The sequence below is a fragment of the Bufo gargarizans genome, chromosome 1, assembly GCF_014858855.1.
Source record: "Bufo gargarizans isolate SCDJY-AF-19 chromosome 1, ASM1485885v1, whole genome shotgun sequence".
Lineage (NCBI taxonomy): Eukaryota > Metazoa > Chordata > Amphibia > Anura > Bufonidae > Bufo > Bufo gargarizans.
In genome coordinates, this window is record NC_058080.1 from 507,175,878 (window position 1) to 507,198,168 (window position 22,291).

At 44.4% G+C, this 22,291-nt stretch overlaps 1 protein-coding gene across 1 annotated transcript in view; it reads right to left on the bottom strand.

Moving 5' to 3' along the window:
• Positions 1–22,291, bottom strand: part of POLE (DNA polymerase epsilon, catalytic subunit) — a 103,294-nt gene that overhangs the window by 14,310 nt on the left and 66,693 nt on the right. The window contains exons 22-38 of the mRNA XM_044275264.1: positions 22,121–22,213; positions 21,254–21,398; positions 20,234–20,391; positions 19,770–19,965; positions 19,149–19,363; positions 18,244–18,346; positions 18,068–18,148; positions 17,548–17,670; positions 10,847–11,059; positions 10,530–10,742; positions 10,310–10,453; positions 8,601–8,741; positions 7,393–7,546; positions 7,184–7,290; positions 6,911–7,087; positions 6,605–6,828; positions 5,364–5,584 (exon numbers count right to left, since the gene is read on the bottom strand). Of these exons, the coding sequence (XP_044131199.1) occupies positions 5,364–5,584; positions 6,605–6,828; positions 6,911–7,087; positions 7,184–7,290; positions 7,393–7,546; positions 8,601–8,741; positions 10,310–10,453; positions 10,530–10,742; positions 10,847–11,059; positions 17,548–17,670; positions 18,068–18,148; positions 18,244–18,346; positions 19,149–19,363; positions 19,770–19,965; positions 20,234–20,391; positions 21,254–21,398; positions 22,121–22,213 (2,708 nt within the window). The remainder of the gene's footprint in view (positions 1–5,363; positions 5,585–6,604; positions 6,829–6,910; positions 7,088–7,183; positions 7,291–7,392; positions 7,547–8,600; positions 8,742–10,309; positions 10,454–10,529; positions 10,743–10,846; positions 11,060–17,547; positions 17,671–18,067; positions 18,149–18,243; positions 18,347–19,148; positions 19,364–19,769; positions 19,966–20,233; positions 20,392–21,253; positions 21,399–22,120; positions 22,214–22,291) is intronic.

Here is a 22,291-nt window from a genome sequence, read left to right on the forward strand (position 1 = left end):
CTGGGGCACTATATAGGGGCATTTAATACTGGCACATTATGGGGGGCACTAGGAGGAAGGGGGAGAGGAGCACTATGCAGCATTTACAGGGGGCACTATATAGAGATATTTTAGACTGGTACATTATGGGGGCACTATGGGAACATTAGCTCAACTGGGGGCATTACAAGAGGGTATTTTTTGCACTGTCACATTATAAGGAGAACTATTTCTACTGGGGGGGGGGGGGGCATTATGGTGGGCTTTATTACTCCCCCATGGTATGACCCCCTAGTAGCAGCACCAGGCTCTCCCTGCTCTGCTATCCCTCTGCCCCTTCTCCAAATCCTTATTATGAAATCTTTCTCATTAGGATAAAGCACAACATCAGCTCCGCTGAGCCCGCGGCCAAAGTGTGGAAGTGGCGTCCGAGATCCTCAAGGGCCAAGCCAAGTAATTGTAAGTGTTCATGTGAAATATGTTTGTTATACACATATAGCCTACACTGTGCCCCACAATGTACAGTATACCGCTACAGTGCCCCACAATGTACAGTATACCGCTACACTGTGCCCCACAATGTACAGTATACCGCTACACTGTGCCCCACAATGTACAGTATACCGCTACACTGTGCCCCACAATGTACAGTATACCGCTACACTGTGCCCCACAATGTACAGTATACCGCTACACTGTGCCCCACAATGTACAGTATACCGCTACACTGTGCCCCACAATGTACAGTATACCGCTACACTGTGCCCCACAATGTACAGTATACCGCTACACTGTGCCCCACAATGTACAGTATACCGCTACACTGTGCCCCACAATGTACAGTATACCGCTACACTGTGCCCCACAATGTACAGTATACCGCTACACTGTGCCCCACAATGTACAGTATACCGCTACACTGTGCCCCACAATGTACAGTATACCGCTACACTGTGCCCCACAATGTACAGTAAATATTTTTTTTTTTCTGTATAAAAGTCCACAAATTAAATCTCCAGACCAATTGATGAACGAGATGTGTGGGCCAGCCACAATTAAACCTATTATTGTTTTTATTGATGACTGTTTTATGGTTTTATCGATATCACTGACATGACACTCCTAGTGAGGTAGGAGGGAGGAGCTGCAGCTAGCCACTGGTGTCTTCCTCCTGTACTCTTGGAGTGATATAGGGTTAACTTAAATTCTGTATTATTAAATTCACTTTAATACTTAAAGAGGACCTTTTCATTACAATAAAAAATCTAAACTAAGCATGCAGACATGGAGAGCGGCGCCCAGGGATAATAGTAAGTGCAGTGAGATCCCTGGGCGCCGCTCTCCATGTCAGCATACTTAGTTTAGATTTTTTATTGTAATGAAAGGTCCTCTTTGACCATCCCAGGACCGCCGCATGCAGGATTGCGCCCTGGCGGCGGCCCTGTTATAACTCCTAGACACGCCGAAGCACACAGGAGCGCGCGATATGCCCCCATTGTCTGAAATGGAAATACCCCTTTAAGGGTTTAAAAACACAGTCACTAAAGGGTGGCAAACAGAATCACAAACCATATGTAATTAAGGACAAAACTTCTGGAATAAAAGGGAATAATGACTGAATATTTCCATCGTGTGTCCTTAAGGGGTTAAAATAATAGATATCTGTGTCACATCCACTGGACTGGAGACTCGTATATTAGACTAATTGTTAGATCATTTAGGCTTTTTTTTAAAAATAATTTTTGGAATAATGATAGATTTTATTTCATACAAGTGTGCTGATTTGTGGCTTACCCTGCACCTCAGTGTCACCGGACCACCCCACCACTGCCACCAGAGACAACAAAGGAAAGTTTTTCATAATAAGAGGTAATGACAGAACGGATGGGGAATTCTCTGCCTAAAGAGGTCATTTTATCAGAATATTTAGTTGTTTTTTTTAAATCTGAAAATGATTTTACACTATTTTTTAAAATTTTTATTTGTACAGAAATGAGTAAGCGGAAAACCAGCATTACGGATTTCTTCACAAAGGCATCTAATAAAAAATCACATGCTGATTCTGCAAGTTGCTCCACTCAGTCTGAGCCTTTGCTTCAGGCGGCGGTGTCCGCTTCAGAAACTATACCAGTCAGTGAATCGGCTGTAGTGGACATGGTTACTGATGTGGCTGAAGATGCCGATGTCAGTGATAACATTCTTCCAGAATGTTGGGACCAGAATCAGTGGCTAGAATTAAAAAAAAAAAGTACCCTTGGCTGTTTGTAGACAATGGTCTTTTAGGGTGCAAAGTGTGTCAGGAGGTTAAACACCTTGGAGTGTCTGTTTCACAAGGTGTATCTATTTCTAAAGAATGGAGCACTGGTACAATTACTCCATATGGCAAAACAAAAAAAATATATGTTGACCTCACTACGTAAAAAAATCCACATACATAAGATTTCAGAAGCACATGTAAAGGCAGGAGATATCCAAGCAGTATCCAGAAAGGAGATTCTGCAATCCAATATTGCAGAACAGCAGAAGCATTAGTTTGCGTCCACCACTAAGGTATTTCGCACTGCCTACTTTTGTGCGAAAAAAATAAAAAAAAAAAAAAAAAAAAAAAAATAAAATAAAATCGCCCTTTCACAGACTTCAGAGATCTTATCAGCTTGCAAGTTGCAAATGGAGCTGACTTAGGATGTATTCTCCATAGTGAGTAAACAGCAGCACAAATAGATTGCATTGCTAGTGAAATGAGAAAAAAGCTTTGCAAAGCAATTGTTGAGCAGGCTCCAAAAATTTCTGTTTATATTGATGAGTCTACAACTGTTTCTACCCATTCAGTGTTAATCGTTTATATTCGTGCCTCTGTTAACGGAAAAGCCCCAGTCACTTTCTTTCTCGATTTGCTTGATTTGCCTAAAGCAGATGCACAGTCTATTGAAGCCACTCTTCTAGCTTGTTTTTCTAAATTTGGGTTCAGTAATGACTTTCTTGCCGAAAACTGGATTGGAGCTTGCAGTGATGGTGCAAGTGTAATGCTTGGAAGAAAGTCGGGTGTTCTGGAACGACTCAGTCAAAAATATCCACAGATTGTGAAATGGCACCGCTTGTGTCATAGGCTTGAATTGTGCATTTCAGATACAATTGATTCTGTTCCTGGTCTTCATCATGTCACATCATTTTTTGAGAAGTTGTATGCTGTGTATCATCAGTCACCAATAAAATCTAGCAGAGCTCTCAGAATGTGCAAAATAATTAGAAGTACAAATTCTTAAAATTGGAAAAGTTTTTTCAGTTAGATGGGTTGCTTCAAGCCAGAGAGCTATACGAGCAGTTTGGGAGTCATATCCTGCACTACACGGTCATTTCCTGAAAGCAAGCGTAAGCTCCGCTCATAACAGTAAGCAGAAATCTGTATTTAGTGGCCTTAACAAGGTCTTGACATCAGAAGATTATTTGTTAAACCTTGCAGGGGTTGTGGATGCAGTTCAGGAAATGGGACTTATCTGAAGCGCTACAAAGAGATGACATCACACTTCCACGAGCTTATCAGCTGATTAATCGTTCAGTTCGTGCAGTTGAAAAAATGAAAGACATGCCTGGCAAACATCTGAAAGAAGTCATGGAATCTCTGGAGAAAGGGAATTTCAAAGGTGTGACCATCAACCCAGAGAGTTCAAAAGGCCAAGTGAGGATAAACCTCCCTCAATTTTATCGAAGTTTGGTGGATAATTTACGCTCCAGACTCTTTGCTTTAACTGCAAGCAAAAGACCTGCCGCTTCATCACAGTCGGGTGAATTTGAAACTCTTGTTTCTGAAATTGACATCCTGAATTCACAACGCTGGCCAATCAATGTGGACAGTCCGTGGTTTGAAGGTGAAGTGAAGTTGGAGCAGCTATGCAAAAGATTCCGTCTCAACTATGCATCCATCTGTGAAGGTTTCAGAGACTACATTGATAATGGTGGTGTAGAGATTCCTGAAAATCTGAAACCAGTGGTGACAGCAGTTAACAGTCTTCCAGTGACATCCGGTGATTGTGAAAGGGGCTTCAGTACAATGAATTTGGTGATGTCACCCATTAGGAGTGGGCTTGGCATTGAACGCGTGTCTTCTCTTTTGTTTATCAGTCTCATTGGGCCTCCTGTGCATTTATGGGATCCTTTACCATACGTCACAAAATGGCTGACCACACATCGCAGCGCAGATAATAAATCTAGGAAAGTTGAAAATCTTGCACGGCAAGGGCAACGGTTATTCCAGTTTGTGGGATATTTTGTAATTGGCTGTGTCACTGTGTTAATTTAATTTGTTCCAACTGAACTATATATATTTGTTTCATGTTAATTTTGCACTTGATTGTGTAAACTGGCACTTTACAATAAATGTTGCACTGAATTGGTTGGCAGTGGATTGGGTGAGTTCCCACACTTTTTTTTCCAGGACTTGACCCCTGCTTAAAATACATCTTCACAATGCCATCAGACTCGCGTTTCAATCTGCACAATGAATTGATCTTAGTCATACTATGATTAAGAGCATTGTACTGACCGATATGAGTTGGAAGTGAATCTGATGCCATAGTAAAGCTGTATTTTAATAAATCAATGGAATGGAGTATTTGTGGTTTTACTACTTGTGCCCTGCACAAATCGTAGACTACAATCATGTCTACATGCCTTTTGTATCAGAACAAAGTGCAATGGCAATTGCAAAACCCAGACATTTCACTGGACGCAAATTTCTGTGAACGTTAACGCCTGTCCACAGGATAACTAATTGATCAGTGGGGGTCCTACAGGGACCCCCACCAATCCTGAGAACAGGAATTCCTTATTCCTGTCCTGATGGGGCAAAAGCATGTGCCCATAATCTCCATTCATCCTCTATGGGACTGCTGGAAAGAGCATAGTACAGCACTTGGCCATCTCCAGCAGTCCCATAGGGAATGAATAGATCGGACTGCTGGAAATAGCCAAGTGCTGTACTATGCCATCTCCAGATCGGACTGCTGCTTCATTAGGATGGGAACAAAGGGGTCCCTGTTCTCAGGATCGGTGGGGTCCTAGTGGTCGGACCCCACCGATCAGTTATGTAATCCTCTTTCCTGTGGATAGACTAAAACTTTTATACATTCACACTTAAGTATTTTGGAAATTATTTTGTATCAGCATGCTTAAGCCAAAACCAGGAGTGGAAGAGAAAAAGATTTGTACCTCTTCCTAAGAAGACTTACCCCTGGCTTTAACTTACAAAAACTCAAATATAATGAGGCCAAACCCTGAATACAAGCAATTATATGGCTACCCTGTGACAAGTCCTTGTAAAACTACTATTGTCACATAGATGCACGGCACAAATTGTACAAACTTATTGCAACTGCAAATAATCTTACCTGTATTGTAACAGCCAGGATTGTTGATTTCCACAGATGCCCTCTCATCAAACTCCATAACTAGTCGGTTATCATCTGCTTCTTTGCCTCCAAGGTCAGGTCGAGAGCTTGGAGACAGCCAGAAGAGATGGTTGTGTCGTCGAAGATGCCTTGCGAAGAACAGATCCGATCCAAATGTGGACACGTCATCTGGCAGGTTGCCAACAGGAAGGTGATAATACCTAAATAACCAAAACACAACCTCAACATGCAAAACCATGATCTACCAGATTCCAACAAGAAAGGGGTTTTCTGAGATTATGATACTGATTACCTATGCTCTAGATAGGTCATCAGTATCTGATCGTGGGGGTCCAACACCCCCGACCCTCACAGATGAGCCATTTGAGAAGGCACTGGCTCTCCTGTGAGCAGTTTTCTCAGTGCTCACCAAGCACAGCGCTGTACATTGTATAGCGGCTGTGCTTGGTATCACAGCTCAGACCCATAGAAGCGAATAGGGGTGAGCTGCAATACCAAGCACAGCCGCTATACAATGTACAACACTGCGCTTGGTAAGCATGGAGAAGGCCGTGGCGCTCACAACTGCTGATCGGCAGGGGGGTTCTGGGTGTTGGACCCCCACCGATCAGATACTGATAACCTATCCAGAGGATAGGTCCAGCAGTATCAAAATCCCAGAATACCCCTTTAAAGTATAAAGTTCAGTCTTTCTAGGATTTTCCAAGACAATTAAAACTTTGTTGGCAGCTTCTCACTGTCAGTCTGCAATCTGATGCCAAGGAGAAAGTGAGAGGCAGCCCCCAAATATAAGCATACAGAAAATATCAGCAAGTTTGAATATAGAATTTCAAGGTCTTATCAAAAAGGGGGAAAAAATATAAATAAATAAAAAAACATTTACATAAAACTCTAATTTGTTGCCATTTGCAATATTACCAGTTTCCTAATACTACTGGAATCACTTGCTGTAATTCAAAAAACTCTCATATTAACTCAATATTAAACTCCCAATTACAATACAGTTCACTGATGACCCCTCCTGAAACTAATAATTTACCCATGACATCTGAAATCTAGGCCTAAATTAACAGATTGGCGAGTGTTCTTTCATCAAGCAGCCATGGCAGTTGCTAGTAATATCTAGCTCCAATTAGCACAGCACATCTTCATGAATAATGTCGCATAGCTATTAACTCACAGTGTAGTATTAGATGTGACAACGAATTCTGACAAGTTACCTGGCCATCTCAAATGCCTGAGAAAGGCAGCTGTCCAAATTAAGATAGTGGCGAATCATACGGCGGGCTCCATGGCGCTGCCAGTCCAGGACATTATAACTGATATCATCCGTGACATGTACAGGCACGAGAGGGAATTCCTCTAGGACAGGCATCCCACTTGTTAGCCTTTTAGGGGACCAGTTAGACTGCAATGCAATCAGAGTTGGACCACGTCTCTCATCCTACAGAAAACAGTGAATATACAGACATTATCCTCCATTATCTATTACTTGTTCAGTTAACTCTTTCTTGGATCTACCTTACCTTGTAGCTCACAAGTAGTCTTTGAATTGCTCGATAAACAGTTTTTAAATCAGTCTCAGCTCGAACTTCAAACACATGTTTCTCAGGGGGCAAAAGCTCAGGGTCGACCCTTTCCTGCATCGCAGTGTGTTCACTTGTATACATACTGCTAAGGTTTGGCATCTGGTTACTGCGAACCTACATGGCAGGATAAATGTAAGGAAAACGTTGCACTAAATCTTTGAGTATTATACAAAATAAGTTTTAAAAAGAAATCTTGAAAAGTAAACCTACCGTGTCAACCACAAATATGGCAGCCTTTCTCTGTGACGGTATGAACAGACCAAAGAGAGCCTTGTTCCCCTGACAATTGTGGTACAAGTAAATGTGTCTGATGCTACCTGTAAAAGAAATAAAACTGGAATTATGGTCAACTTCCCGGCAGGTAAGAAACAAAACGTTTGTCAGGATGGAAATAAAGGGTGCAATTTTATTCATGGTACCTGGCTCCAAGTAGCTGAACTGGGCCAGGGACTTCATTTCCAAATGGTCCAATTCAAAAGTGTCGGCTTCTCTACCTGACAAATGGCGGACTATTTGTTTGTTCACCATGCATACGCAGCCAAGCTGGACCACGGACCGCAGTAGAAGAGGGACCTTAAGAAAACAAAGTAAAAATGATAAAAACGTGTGAAGTTTCAGAATTACATTTTGGCTACAAACTTCAAATAGGCAGATAAGTGGCAGATGAGGTTTAACACTGATAAAATGTACGGTTATGCACATGGGTAGGAATAATACATGTCACCAGTACATACTGAATGGTAAAACACTGGGTAACACTGACATGGAAAAGGAGTTTTAGTTGACAGTAAACAACCAGGGTCAGGCAGCTGGTGCCAAGGACAATAAGATAATGGGTTGCATCAAAAAGGGGCATAGATGCCCGTGATGAGAACATAGTCCTACCACTTTACAAATCATTAGTCAGACCACACATGGAGTACTGTGTACAGTTCTGGGCTCCTGTGAACAAGGCAGACAGAGCTGGAGAGGGTCCAGAGGAGGGCAACTAAAGTAATAACTGGAATGGGTGGACTACAGTACCCAGAAAGATTATCAAAATTAGGGTTATTCACTTTAGAAAAAAAGACTCAGGGGAGATCTAATAACTATGTATAAATATATTAAAAGGTCTATACTGAGAGCCTTCTCATTTATACCCAGGACTGTGACAAAGGGAACATCTAAGTTTGCACCCAAACGTAGGTGAGGTTTCTTTACAATAACAGCAGTGATACTATGGAACTCTGCCAGAGGAGGTGATGACGTTGAACTTACTAAAATTTAGTAACTAAAAACACGGAGATGGTTTATTGCTCAAGGGAGTTATTCTGATTCCAAGATTTGGAGTTGGGAAGAAATTATTTCCTCTTACATGATGAAATTTGGCTTCTACATTAGAGGTTTTTTTTTTTTTGCCTTCCTCAGGGTCAACTTTGTAGGATAATAGACTGAAATGGATGGACGCATGCCTTTTTCAGCCTTCAAAACTATGTTACTAGTCTCCAATATACAAAGGATATACCAAATCTGCCTGATAGGTGAGGTCCCTGAAGTGGGTATGTGTACAGTATGCACACCTATATAAGATACCGCAAGTGGCAAACAGCAATTGTTAACCTTGAAAGTGCTATTCTTGGCTACCTACTTGAGTTTCGTACACTCCCTCGATGTCTGGCGCAGACAGATCAGCATTAATCTCATTGATGTGTTCCTGGTACATGTCCTCTGGTACAGAATATTCATACAAATTATACACTGTGTTAGAGCGGGGCAAGATTCTATTGACCTGTAAAAACAAGAATACAAGTTTTAAAAATAGCAACTAAACAATACAAATGTACTGCTGAAAAATAATTAGGGCAAAAAATAAGTTAAAAAAAAGTTGTACGACTTGCTCATCTCACCAATCCCTGCTGCTGCTGTTCCTGCAGGAAATGGTTGGGACTGAGGAAGGTCATCGCTGCAGCATTCCCAGCCACTTCCTGCTGTGTTAGGATGTCAGCATAAGGCCTCTTTCACACTACAGTATGTCCATTTCAGTGTTTTGCGGTCCGTTTTTCACGGATCCGTTGTTCCGTTTTTTTGCTTCCATTGTGGTTCCGTTTCCGTTCCGTTTTTCCGTATGGCATATACAGTATACAGTAATTACATTTAAAAAATTGGGCTGGGCATAACATTTTCAATAGATGGTTCCGCAAAAACCGGAACGGATACGGAAGACATACGGATGCATTTCCGTATGTGTTCCGTTTTTTTTGCGGACCCATTGACTTGAATGGAGCCACGGACCGTGATTTGCGGCCAAATATAGGACATGTTCTATCTTTTCAACGGAACGGAAATACGGAAACGGAATGCATACGGAACACATTCCGTTTTTTTGCGGAACCATTGAAATGAATGGTTCCGTATACGGACCGCAAAAAACGGACCGCAAAATGGAAAAAAAAACGGTAGTGTGAAAGAGGCCTGAAGTGCAGAGCAATGGAGATCCAGCACCATTGGAAAGGCAGTGGCAGGGGATGACTGAGGCGAGTAAGAGTCCTGTTTTTTTTTTTTTTTTTTTTTTTTTTTTTTTACACCTTGTGCAGCCCTGCGAAAATTTTTTTGTTGTTGCTCTGGACGAATCCAGACTGAAGCAATACATAGCATATTATAGATTAAATTCACAATAGAAAAGTGGAAATCAGTGGCCTACATTTTCCTAATATGGCTGCATCACGACATTGCAAATTGGCGCAATTAGGTCATTTGTTTTAGAAGTCCACAGCACCTAGCTCGCCTAGAGGAACAAATTAACAGAAACCTGGGAGTGGTTTAGTGGAAAGAGGTGCAGCCTAACGTGATATTTTCTGCAAACATTCTGCCACAATTTTTGGTGCGGAAATTCACAAGGAAATCTGTGCCGATTTTATTTGTAAACCTGCACCCATGTGCAGGTAGCCTTAGGGCTGTTTCACACGAGCGAGTCCATTGCGGTAATCGCGCTCTGTGTGAGTGTGATCCTCCGCTCTGGACTTGCTGGAGCGCACGGCATTATCATGATTTATAATGCTGCGTGCCTCTGCATGGCCTTTTTTCCCACATAATCATAGTGACATAAAGCTGTTAGTATGATTCTGTAGAAATAAGTTCAAGCAGAGGCACATTGCATTATAAATCATGATAATGCCGTGCGCTCCTGCAAGTCCAGAGCGGAGGATCACACTTACACGGAGCGCGATTCCCGCAATGGACTCGCTCGTGTGAAACAGCCCTTAAGGTTCTTTGCTGCTTGTAAATTACATAGGGAGGTTGCTAATGAAACAGGAATAGACACTACAGGAACGTAAATTTAAGTGGTACAGCCCCAACCTTTTTGTACACCACTCCATCCTCTGTTTTGGGCACTCTCTGGTTGACATAGAAAATACGAGGTATGTTGAGCTTGATACAGTGCAAATCGCTGCCAATTACTGCCCACAAGCGGAAGATTCCAGGTTGACTGCTTTCCCCAATCTGCAAAAGTTACAAGTGCTTAATATAGAGCTCATAGGTCTTGTGGCACACAGTTTTTTTTATCATAAAGCCTAACCTGCACAATCTGCCAGGGCATGTCAAGGATACTGCGAGCCGTTCGACGCAGGAAACTGCCTAACCCAGCAGCTTGGGTTTCACGGACTACACCTCCCGCTCCAGGGACTGCATCCCCATCATCTAATCTCCGCTTCTTCTGTCTTTCTTTGCGCTGACGGGCCTGTATCTCCCACTTTTTCTTGTGATAACGCAACCAAAGAAGTCTCTCTTCCTATGAAGGATCATTAGAACAATGAAAAATGCAGAAAAGGTAACCAACTTCAGCCACTGATTCTAACACAGTGGCAAATCATTCAGTTAACAAGCCAAACTCACCTTTGTGGTGCCGAGTGGAGGTGGTGAACCCAAGACCTCCCTCCAAGACTGTGTAAGTGCTACATCTTGCGAGTCACCTTGACTCTCCTCTGCTGCTGGTACACGCTTTCTCTTTGTGCTGATAGGAATAGTGGGCTGCAGACGTTTCCCTACGCCAAAGTCCTCAATATCTGCAGTTTGTGAGGAATCTGGTTGCTGCAGTTGGGCGGTGACCTAAAACATAAAAGGTAATATATAAACTGCAGCAAAATATTACATAAAACTAGTTATTCAATCTGGAAAATGTATAGCATTATTAAGAGGACATGCAAAAAAAGTCAGACAGGTGCAGATCCCATGTCTTCTCTCAATGGGGTCTCGCCATGAACATGCAACTTTGTCTATTCACTGTTATGGCATTGCCAAAATAGCTACTTGCTGCTCTCCATTCATGGTGGGGCATTGTTCTTCAGATAAGAGTGGTCCCAGGAGGTGGGAACCACACTCACAGGACTTTGATGTCATATGATAATATTATGCCATAAATGCCTCGATAGGTATAACCTTCTAATGCAAATAAATCAGAAAATAATACTTCTTTGGAGTTTAAGCAACGACCGTAGCCGGGTAAGATGTTGTCCAAGGGCTACAGTAGACTATTGCACACATTCATAAAGACTATTGTCTATACTGCTTATTGAAACAGTTTCATTACAGTTTTTATTTTTTGTTATTTACAATGTTCATCTGACAGGCTAGATCATGTGGTATTTTTATAGAGCAGGTGATTACGGACGTGACAATTCCAAATATGACAATTTTTTGGGCTGTTTCAGTTTTACATAAAAAAGCATTAAAAAAAATCCATATTCTAAAAGCCGTATTTTTTTTTTTTTTGAGCGACTGTCTTATGTAGGGGGGTCATTTTTTTGGTATTAGAGGACGGTTTGATTGGTACTATTGTGAGGTGCGTATGACTTTTTGATCGCTTGGTATTACGCTTTTTGTGATGCAAGGTGATGGCTTTTTTGACACTTTTTTTACGGCGTTCACCTGAGGGGTTAGGTCATGTCATTTTTATACAGCAGGTTCTTACGGACGCGTCGATACCTAAAATGTATACTTATTTATTTAAGTTTTACACAATATTTTTGAAACAAAAAAATAAAAAAAATTATCTTTTGTACTCACCGTAAAATCCTTTTCTTGTAGTAGGCATTGGGGGACACAGCACCATGGGTATATGTCCAACTACCACTAGGAGGCGACACTAGACATAAAAAAGTGTTGGCTCCTCCCCGTTGGGTTATACCCTCTCCACAGGCACTAGACAGATCAGTTTGTACCAAAAGCAGTAGGAGAGAGAAGGTAAGGAACCAACAACTACCGTACCGGGAAAGATCAAGAGACCAGCCCGGAGAAGCGGAAGTAAAAAGAAAAAGAAAAAAAAAAAAAAAAAAAAAAAAAACAGGGTGCTATCTCTGTCCCCCAATGCCTACTACGAGAAAAGGATTTTACGTCCCAAAGCAGTGCCTGAGGGTGGGAAAAGTACAGCCACGCCACCTGTTGGGCATACAGGTGCAGGAGAACTACGTGACCCAACAGGAGAAAAGCACGAAATAGGCAGGAAGCCTCATAACAAGGGAGCAACCCCAACGAAGCCACAGTGACGACTGCCAGCACCCCAGGACAAATGCCTGGGAGAACGACCCTGCAAGAAGGCGGCAAAGAGGAACACCCAGCTCAGTTGAAGGCTGGAGAGAAAAATAGCAGCATCGCGATTGGAGCTACCTAATATTCTAATTGTCTCAGGCGAAAGCACAAACACCCTGAGGCCAACCCCTGACGGGCCAGGGGAGCAAGGGTGAGGGAAGCCATAGCAAGGCTCACTGTGAAAAAAGCAGGACTCCCCTCACCGCAAAGCAGGTGAAGAAGTTGAAGCGCCCTATTGAGAGGAAAAGAAAAAATATAAAAGACCTGCATCCCCAAACCAAGAGACGACGAACGAGCCTCTGAACACAAAATATCGCCGAGAAGCGCAAGACCGGAGAAACTCCGGCCAAATGCAGTATAAGGGAGATGCAGGCCCAGGAAAGCCCAGCAGGGACACACTGGACTGAGGGACATGGGAGGAGAGAGTACTCCCAACAGTCTAAGGAGAAAGGTTCTACAAGCAGGAGTAAGTCCCTCCCGGAGGAGACCGTACGGTGGAAATGCAAACCATGGCACTAAACCACTCAACACCAGGCACTTGACGTGGGAGGATGGGAAGATAGAACCGAATCCCAAGAGGTCCACAAGGCTATTGAAACCCACAAGGGGAACAATCAACCAGGCCACACCCAAACAACGATCATACAGAATCTGTGTGGTCAAATGAACGGGGACAAGGAATCCAGAAAGGAGTACCCGCTATGGCCTCACAAGGAACCAGGAACTGAACCACCAGAGGGCAACGAAAACCAGAATATCCAAGAAAAAAATTAAAAGAACCACCATATAGGAAAGAATTGGCCATGGACAACTAGCCATTCTAAGAATATTGGCCAGCAATCTGCATACATTGTCCCGGGGAGGGCAAGTACAGTGGCTTGGGTTGTACCACTAAAACAGACACCCATATCATCCATATGCATAAGGAAAGGCGAAGTCGCTAGAAAAAAAGCGGGAGTGACTACACGAAATGTAGAAACCAGCTGCGACAGACATACAGAAGCCTCCCAGGGGGAGAGAGTTCCAGACAGGCGCAGACAACAGCAAGGTCCCAGGGGACTGCCCTCTGTTAGATAGTACAACTAAGCAGAGAATATAAAGGAACACCTGGACCCCAAAGGATATACGGAACCGCGTCCAATGCCAGAGCAATCAGACCCCAGAAGGATTCCACGTGGCGGAGGACATCCACCGATGGCCAAAAACTGCTGCAGCGGTCGGTACTCACTAAGCTACGTACTCCAAGAAGGAGAGGATCCAGTGGAGAACACTGTACTCCACCAGGAATGGTCCGCCCTGTAATAGAAAACAATGCGGGTACTCCTTTATAATATGGGGAACGCGGAGTGCAGCAGACCGTAGTATTTGATAGGGATGGCAATAGCAACCCTAGCACAAAAGCCCACAACACCTGGCCATGGTGTAGGGAGCGTGGTTGTATGTGCACCAGATCAGAACAGATCAGCCATTTACTGGGTACACCAGAAGGAGCACTAGACTGACAAGGTGGAGGTCGGGCTGGCCCACCCCTGCCAGATATGGTTACCATGTACTTTCCGAACCAGGATGGCCGTTGTGGACAGTGCCTTGAGAAGTACAAGGAGCACGACCGTAACGGAGTGGCAGATGTATGGAAGAACCAAAAAGGGAAGTAGCCAACATCCGCAGCACAGATTAGAGCCCGGGGAAGGAAGCACCCAGTAATACAGAAACTGTATGGGCCCCAGATTGCACCATAGGGCCCAGCACGTGGGTACTAAAAATACACGCCTAAAACCAAGGAGGGTGGAACAAAGCCACAGCATCCGGGAATGCGAACGCATTTGGAGGGAACAGGTCCTCAACCTGTAAGGTAGAAATACGGCTGTGTAGTGTAGAGATACGACCAGAGGTGCAATGGGTACAGCATCTGGAGATGGTAGAGGTACTAGATTTAAGATCAGAGTGATGTGGCTGCATGGTGCACTCTAGGACCAGAGAAGTGCAACGGCTGCCACGTTAGCAATGGTACCTATATTCCGCTCGGGAAGGGGAAAATAAGGCCGCACGGTACCACAAAGAACGACAGGTGCACACCACAATTAAGTGCAATGGCAACTGAAAGAGGCCCTCTATATCACCTGGAAAGAGGGAAACAGGGCCGCACAGTACACCACAGAGCCAGACAGGTGTAACAGCTGCAGCATCAGAGACTGTGCAGGAACTCTACCTAAGAAGGTAGTAAGATGGCTGTTTGGTGATGAGGTAGGTGCAGTGGCCACGGCAATACAAGGTGGCCTCAAAATCTCGTCCGGTAAGGGAAAAATAGTGCCGCAAGGTACACCATAAGGCCAGACAGGAGCAACGGCAACAGCCTCTGAAGATAGTGAAGGTACTCTCTACCTATAAAGGGAGCAAGGTGGCAGCCTGGTGCCCACTAGAACCAAACAGAGGCAATTGCGACAGCAATTGAGTGGCCTCTATATCTCGCCGGAAAGGGAGAAATAGTGCCGCACGGAACACAATAGAGCCCGCCAGGGATATTGGATATAGCATCAGGAGATGGTGTAGGCACTCTACCCATGAAGGGAGCAAGGTGGCTGGAAACAGACAGGTGCAATTGCTACGGCACTTGAAGGCGGCCTGTATATCTCGCCCGGTAGGGGAAAATAGTGCCGCATGGAACACCATAAAGCCAGCCAGCAATAATGGCTACAGCATCTGGAGTAGGTGTAGGAACTCTACCTATTAAAGTAACAAGGCGGCTGGAAACAGACAGACAGATTTAAATCGCCACGGCAATAGAAGCCGGTCTGTGTTCTATGGTACAGGCACTACAAAAGAACCTTTAGAGGCCGAGAAGGGTTACCAACCCTACAAGAGGCGTTTGCCTGAATTATCAGCTTGCCTAGAACATAGCCCCTGGATAGGGGAACCAGGAAGGTCAGGAAGAGGAGACCGCAATTTGTAGGTAGCGCTCCAGCGACTCCGCCAGGGATTGGGAGAGTCAGGCAAGGTTCCCATGGTTCGACAGGGAGGGAGCCCATTCAGGGGGGACCTACACAAAACGGTGGGAGGGTGGACAAGGCGACCACGTGGAAACCTCCATAGACAACGGACGCCTGTGAAATACGTGGCGATCCGATAGGGAGGCTGGGAGAGGAGGCCCTCATAGAGCAGCAGGGCTGCCCCTAGCAGGAGAGCAGAAGATGGCGACGCGGAGATAGCAGGAGCCGACAGCCGGAGGAAGAACCGCCCCTCAGAGAGCAGGGAACCTGGAGCTGGATTGGCAGGCAGGAGAGGCCCCTCCCATGCTCCCCCCACGGAGGGGAGGTGACGGAGCAAGCCCGGGAAGGTCAGAAAGTGGGCGGGGAGTTGCGGCCTAGTAGGCCCGAAAAGCCGGGGCCTAAATTAGTGGAGCGCGGCCGATCGCAGAGGTGCTCCAGAGCTGCCGCGACGAACGGGGGCCAGGTGGGGGAGAGAACTGAAGAAGCGACCCCCAGAGGGAAAAACAGAATGCCAGGGGGCTTCTGGGGCAAGGATACAGCTGAGAGATGTAGGTATCCGGGAAGGAAGGAGAGGGGGGGGGGGAAACGATGACCCTAATCTAACATACTCACCCTCAGACGTCTTCAGGCGCAGCAGTAACCACCCCCCTCGGCGGACTCAACACGGGAACCGTGGGACTGCCGGAATTCCACTGCGGAAGCAGATTTGGGGACTGGGTGGCTGCCAGGTACCGGAGTACGCGCCCGCAGGGGGGCAACTAAAGTGGAACACGATGGAGCCACCCCTGCAGCAGGCTGGAACCCGCAGAGAAGAAAAATTAAAAATAAAATAAAAAAAGTAGCAGGATGATCTGCGCAAAAAGGGCAGGTCAGGTCTGCCTCCTACGGACACTAGAACAAGACTGATCTGCCTAGTGCCTGTGGAGAGGATATAGCCCAACGGGGAGGAGCCAACACTTTATGTCTAGTGTCGCCTCCTAGTGGTAGTTGGACATATACCCATGGTGCTGTGTCCCCCAATGCCATGCACGAGAAAGAGAGAGTCTTCCATAAGGGATCCACTGATGCTTGTAGGCTGGCTGGGCTCCTTCTGACCGCGCGCTGAATAATATTAAATACCATAGGTCGGGTCCATGCCGCTGCTCCCATACGGCCTCAGTAGGAGAAGTCCCTCCCCCACTTCCGGAACGCTCACCGCATGCGTTCCAAATACCGGAAGTCAGGCTGATGCAACTTTCGGTTCGCGCGGAACAAAACTCTCCCCCCGCCTCTGTAAGTTACCAGGCAGCCAGAGAAAGGCCCCGGACTTCCTGAACACCGCCAGGAAGATCCGGCGTGACAGCATCACCTCCCGGTAATGCTGGTACTTGCCCAGGAACACCGGCTCGATACTGAATCCAGGACCCAGAAGGAGGACCCCAAATTTTGCAGGCGGCATCTAAGTGGAGACTTACGCTGCACCAGGTAACCTCTATTAAGAATGTCTTCAGGGGCTCCTGCAGCCTAAAATCTTGCTCTCCACAAAATACATACTATCCATAGGACAGGAAACAGGAACTGGTGGTATAGGGGCAGTGCCCCTCCTTAAGAGCTCTCCACAAAAGTTCCCGTTTCCTGTCCTGGATGGAGGCGGTCTCTCAAGGGTGCTGTCATGGGCGTAAGGGAAAAGTCCATTACAAATGTTTGTCATTGGATAACTGATCTGAGAAAGTTGGAACTTGATAGGTTAACAAAAGACATAAGTCTATGTCCCTATGTACTGGGGAGCTCAGTACACATGTGTTTATACAGCTCCAATAGCACTCATAAACGGAGCTGTACAAGTCCCTATGCAGTGAACCCTAACTAGTGGACCCTGCAGAAAGTTCATTGGACTGTCAGGAAGTAAAAGCAGCTCAGTGCCGGGCCCTCCATTGACCACAGGCCTCGCAGTAGCAGACACATGGTCTGTCGCTGTTCACCAGTTACTATGAGAACATCAGAATATACTCATCCCCGATTTCAGAGGGGTCTGATACTCACTTGCTTTTTTCCTTGAATTGTGAACAGTTCATTAATTCTTTTTTGTTTGTAGACATCATTCTTCTCAAGTAATTTCTTATGTAGCCAATCTGGGTGCCTTACACGGGGGACTGGATTCTTCACCTAAAACACACAAGATAGGTTGACTCCATGTCATATTGAAATAAAGACTCACATGACACAGTAACCAATAGCCAGACTGGTTTTGTAGGACACATCCAGACGCAAATTTACAAATACTGTAAAAAAGATAAATTGTCACATAATGAAGAGTTATGCAACTTTCTAGTATATTTAGCGTTCCCATTATTCACCATTTTCAAAATGCTTACTGTAAATGGGAGCATGTATATACAAAGATGAAAATCCACACAGAGCCATTCCAGGCATGCAGCTGAAAAGTGGATACGCGTTTCGCCACTCTAGGCAACGTTTGAGCTATGGTACATCCAGGAAAACTATATCCTCAGGACAAATTGATCTCTACTTTTTAAAACAGGATATAATACAATTTCCATACCTGCTGTAATGCTGCTGGAATTGTTATAATTTTTTGAATAGCGCTACCCAGACGCTCTATGTAGTAATCCCAGTCTAGAATCTGGAGAAAAAAAAACAAAAAACAATGAAATAAACCTTTCAAATAGTTTAAGAAAAAATAAATAAAAATACTAATACAACAGACTGGTAACATACCGAGCGTATGTCCAAATCCTGCAAAGATGGGTTTTTCAGCCACTTGCGTAGATAATGTCGCTTTACTCCCAACTCCGCTTGAAAAATCGCCAAAGGAATAGCTCTAGAATTAATAAAAACAAAGACCAAGATTTACATGGAAACTTAAAGAAGCTAGCAGTCCGCCATACATCACTCCTTATGTTTAGGAGTCCTTTGAATAGCAATTTGCCTTTATAGTGTTCATCAATGTAGGTCCAGATCTAAAGCCATGTTTGATGGGAAGATAACTGGGAGGGTTAACACAGTAAGATTTCCTGGTTGACTGCATCATTGCCTACATTACATCTACATTATACATGATGACGAATAACATTTAAGAAGAATGCTGGACTTTTCATGTCTTCTACTTAAAATCTAAAGCCCACATTTAAAAAAGGAGGAGATTTATCACACCCAAATGCCAAAAACTGGTGTTAAAATAGTCACATATCTGGGACTTGCAACATTTTAAATGCTATTTGAGCAAATGGCGTTTTACCGCCACCCTTGCCACTTCCAGAAAAGGGGTTATGGCAAGGGTGTGGTGTGGGCAGCAGGGCTGTAGAGTGGGAGTTGCTAAATCAGAGTCAGTAGAAATGTACCGACTTTTTTCCTTTAAGCTGCAGTCGGTACATTTCTACCGACTCTGATTTAGCAACTCCCACTCTACAGCCCTGCTGCCCACACCACACCCTTGGGAAACTGATTGGAGAGAAAGGGGAAAACAGAGGCCATCGACAATTACATCGAGATTTAAAATAAAGTCATTACAACAATGTGGGGGGGGGGCAGGGGAACAACCCTGGATTCTGGGAGTTGTAATTTTAGAACAGCTGGAGTGCCGGAAGTTGCCGATCCCTAGCTTACTGACTTATTGCCCTCACCTTTCAGTAACTGGGGATCCATCAGGCTTGCGAGATATAACGTATCGGCAACTAAGTCCAGCATCCTTAACCATCTGATCGCCAAGAAACTCCGCTAAGCGTTTGGCAGTACTAATAGATGTAGATTTTTGCTCCCCGTAATCCTCAAGTCGTCTAGACATGTTACGATTTTCAGAGATCAATTCAAACAGCTCAGAATCTGGCATGTTGGCAGCCTTACAAAAAAAACAAAAAACAAAAAGGGGGTATCAGAATATATAGAAAAATGACAAAAAGGTATGAAAACTCAAATCTTGTACATGATAAACCCACATTTTTAACCATGATGCATATTAGGTCTATGTTATGCATACAGGACTTTAGTCTCTGCTCAAAAATCATGTTCTGAGCGGACACTGAACGGACCCCATTATAGTCTATGGGGTCTTTAAGCTCTGTTACGCTCAGTTAGGTCTCAGTTATCTGCAGAATCCGTCCTTTCCGTTCTCCTGCTCCTCAACGGAGCCGGAGAACGGAAAGGAGAAACGGTGACGTGAAAGGATCCTTAGACTGTTCTGAATAATTTGGCACTTTCAAACTCTGATGTGATAAACTAACAATTCAACACAAGTTTCCAATCACCTTGCTGTAAAGCACATCCAGCCAGTAGTCCGCCACTTTGGCTACAGATGCATAGACCTCCTCCAACGTACTTCCCTTTAGGAAAGCCTCAAACACAGAGGACTGGAAAATCTTGATCAGCTGCAGTTCCCCTCTTCTCTTTATTTCAAATCCTTTAAGCTCAGCAAGTGAGCCATCCTCATTAAACACAGCATATCTAAGGGAGGAGAGGGAAGATTCCAAGCAGTCATTCACAAGACAAGCACACCTACAGCTCTAGCGCAAACTGCATAGGAAGAATGATCGCCACCACAGAGAACTTATTACTGCAGGTGACGAGCAGGGACCATCATGCCGTTATCATTGATCAGCATTTGTTACCAGGGGAATACCTGGCCATGAAAAGTGACATTTAAAGCTATGCCACGACCATAAGTGCAAGATTCCTCAAAATTTTAGCAAATTGAACTCTGAAGGTCACCAACCTTTTCTTCAACTTCTTCCCCTCTTCCTTTGATGCTGGAAGGATCATGGCAAGATATGGCCCATCCACTTCAAAAAATATACTATTTTCAGAGCGTGTTACGTATGTTAGTGTTGAGGGATCAACAAGCTCCTGGTACTGATGGTTCGTAAAGCCTTCCTAGAAAATTGCAAAATAACAAAACTCAGCAGGATATTCTCGTAAGTACTCTACCTGTTATACAGTTAGAGAGCTAATTTAGTGCAAGTACTACACAGGACATTTCTGCATTCTTGTTGCATGCTTTAGCATTGTCAGTCACAGGAGTGACCCCGCTTAGCCTATATTGATGACTTATCGGATAGGTCATTATATAGTTACATCAGCGGGGGTCCGATTCTCAGCACTCCCTCGATCAGCTGTTAGAAGAGAAAGCAGAGCTCCTGCAAGTACTGCTATCTCTTCACTGTTTACTTGCTAGCCGTTGGCACTGCAGCAGTGAGCAGGTGCAATTACAGCTCCTGTCCCATTCGCCTTAAGAAGGAGCAGTTGTAGTTACATTCCATCCCATTCAAGTGAATGGGACGTAGGAGCGGTAATTACACCTGCACATGGCTCCAAAGCCGATGGCGACCAGGTAAACAGAGAAGAGAATGCAGCACTAGCATGAGCGCTGCGTTCTCTTCAAACGGTGAAAGGCAGAGGTGCCGGGTGTCTGACCCCGCCGATCTGATATTGATGACCTGTACTGAAACCGGACAGCCCCTTTAAAGAAGTGCGACTGTGAAGGAGTTTTATAAAGGAATACCATGACCATACAAGAATTTTAGGCTGCCTGCCCGTGGCCACATCCTTTCTGCCTCCCATACGTCTCAGCAGCGCTGAGGATTGCGTAGCAGCTGTGAGAAAGAAAATAGCTGCTCACACCAAAATTACGCTGTAAAACCCGCCATGTGAATGGGCCCTTAGCCAATTTATACTGATAAGACACAGGGGAAACCACCACCTCACTGTTCCATAGTAACTATAATTAATCTCTTACTTTCACCAAGATATTGAGCATTGCGCCTGGATAGGATATGGTCACTTTTGGCTTCTTTGCATTATTGGATTTGATTACAAAATTTTCTGGAAAGCTATTTGGAAGAACACACCATATCCCATCCGTGTCCAATTCCAGAGGCCTCCTATCAAAAGAGAAGAGATGCTATGTCAAGTATAATAACTTGGGCCCAGTTCACACATCAGGCATTTAGTCAGTTATTTCCATCAGTTTTTGTGAGTCAAAACCAGGAGTGGAGGCTACTCAGAGATAAGGTTTTTGACCCGCATCTAGTTTTGGCTCTCAATAACTGGTGGAAATAACTGATCAAATAACTGAAGTGTAACCAAGGCCTTACCCTTACTCCTGTTATCTATAAGTGTGAAACAAATAAAATACTGTATGTAGTTGCGTTTCGGTCACTGATTAATAAAGCATTAGGCTATGTTTACATTGGCAAAATATACATTGGAATGATCCAACAAGCATTTGTTGTGGAATCAATGACCGAACCTCAGGTTTCCGCCGTGGTATCGCATGGTTTACATGGTGCAGATCAGCCCCATTCAATACTAATCCTTGTATGGACACTTGACAGTCTGTCAAGAATGAACATGCACACTCTTTCTTGAAGCAGTTACATTAGGCAGTTTGTTGGCATGGATTTTGGCAAAGACAGTGTGAACAAGCCTCAGTAGTCATGTGGCACTACAAACGGTAATTAAGAGCTGGCCACTTCCATATTGTGGGTTAATGATCCTTCAACGATAATGATGAAATCAGCGCCAGTTTTTTGTGTAAAATTAAAAATGATGTAACACAATTTGAACAAGAGAACAGCAGATGAACATGTTTCCCATTACGCACCCTATCTGTTCCACCAGCTCCCTTGCCTGAGTGATAATGTTGGCTCCTGTATAGCATACAATTCCAGCCATCTCCATCGAATACCAGCGAGCTCTGCAAGTAAAGGAGCACAAATGACCCTCAACACATAAGTGGCATAACATGCACTACGTCTCAACGTGTAAGAAATTG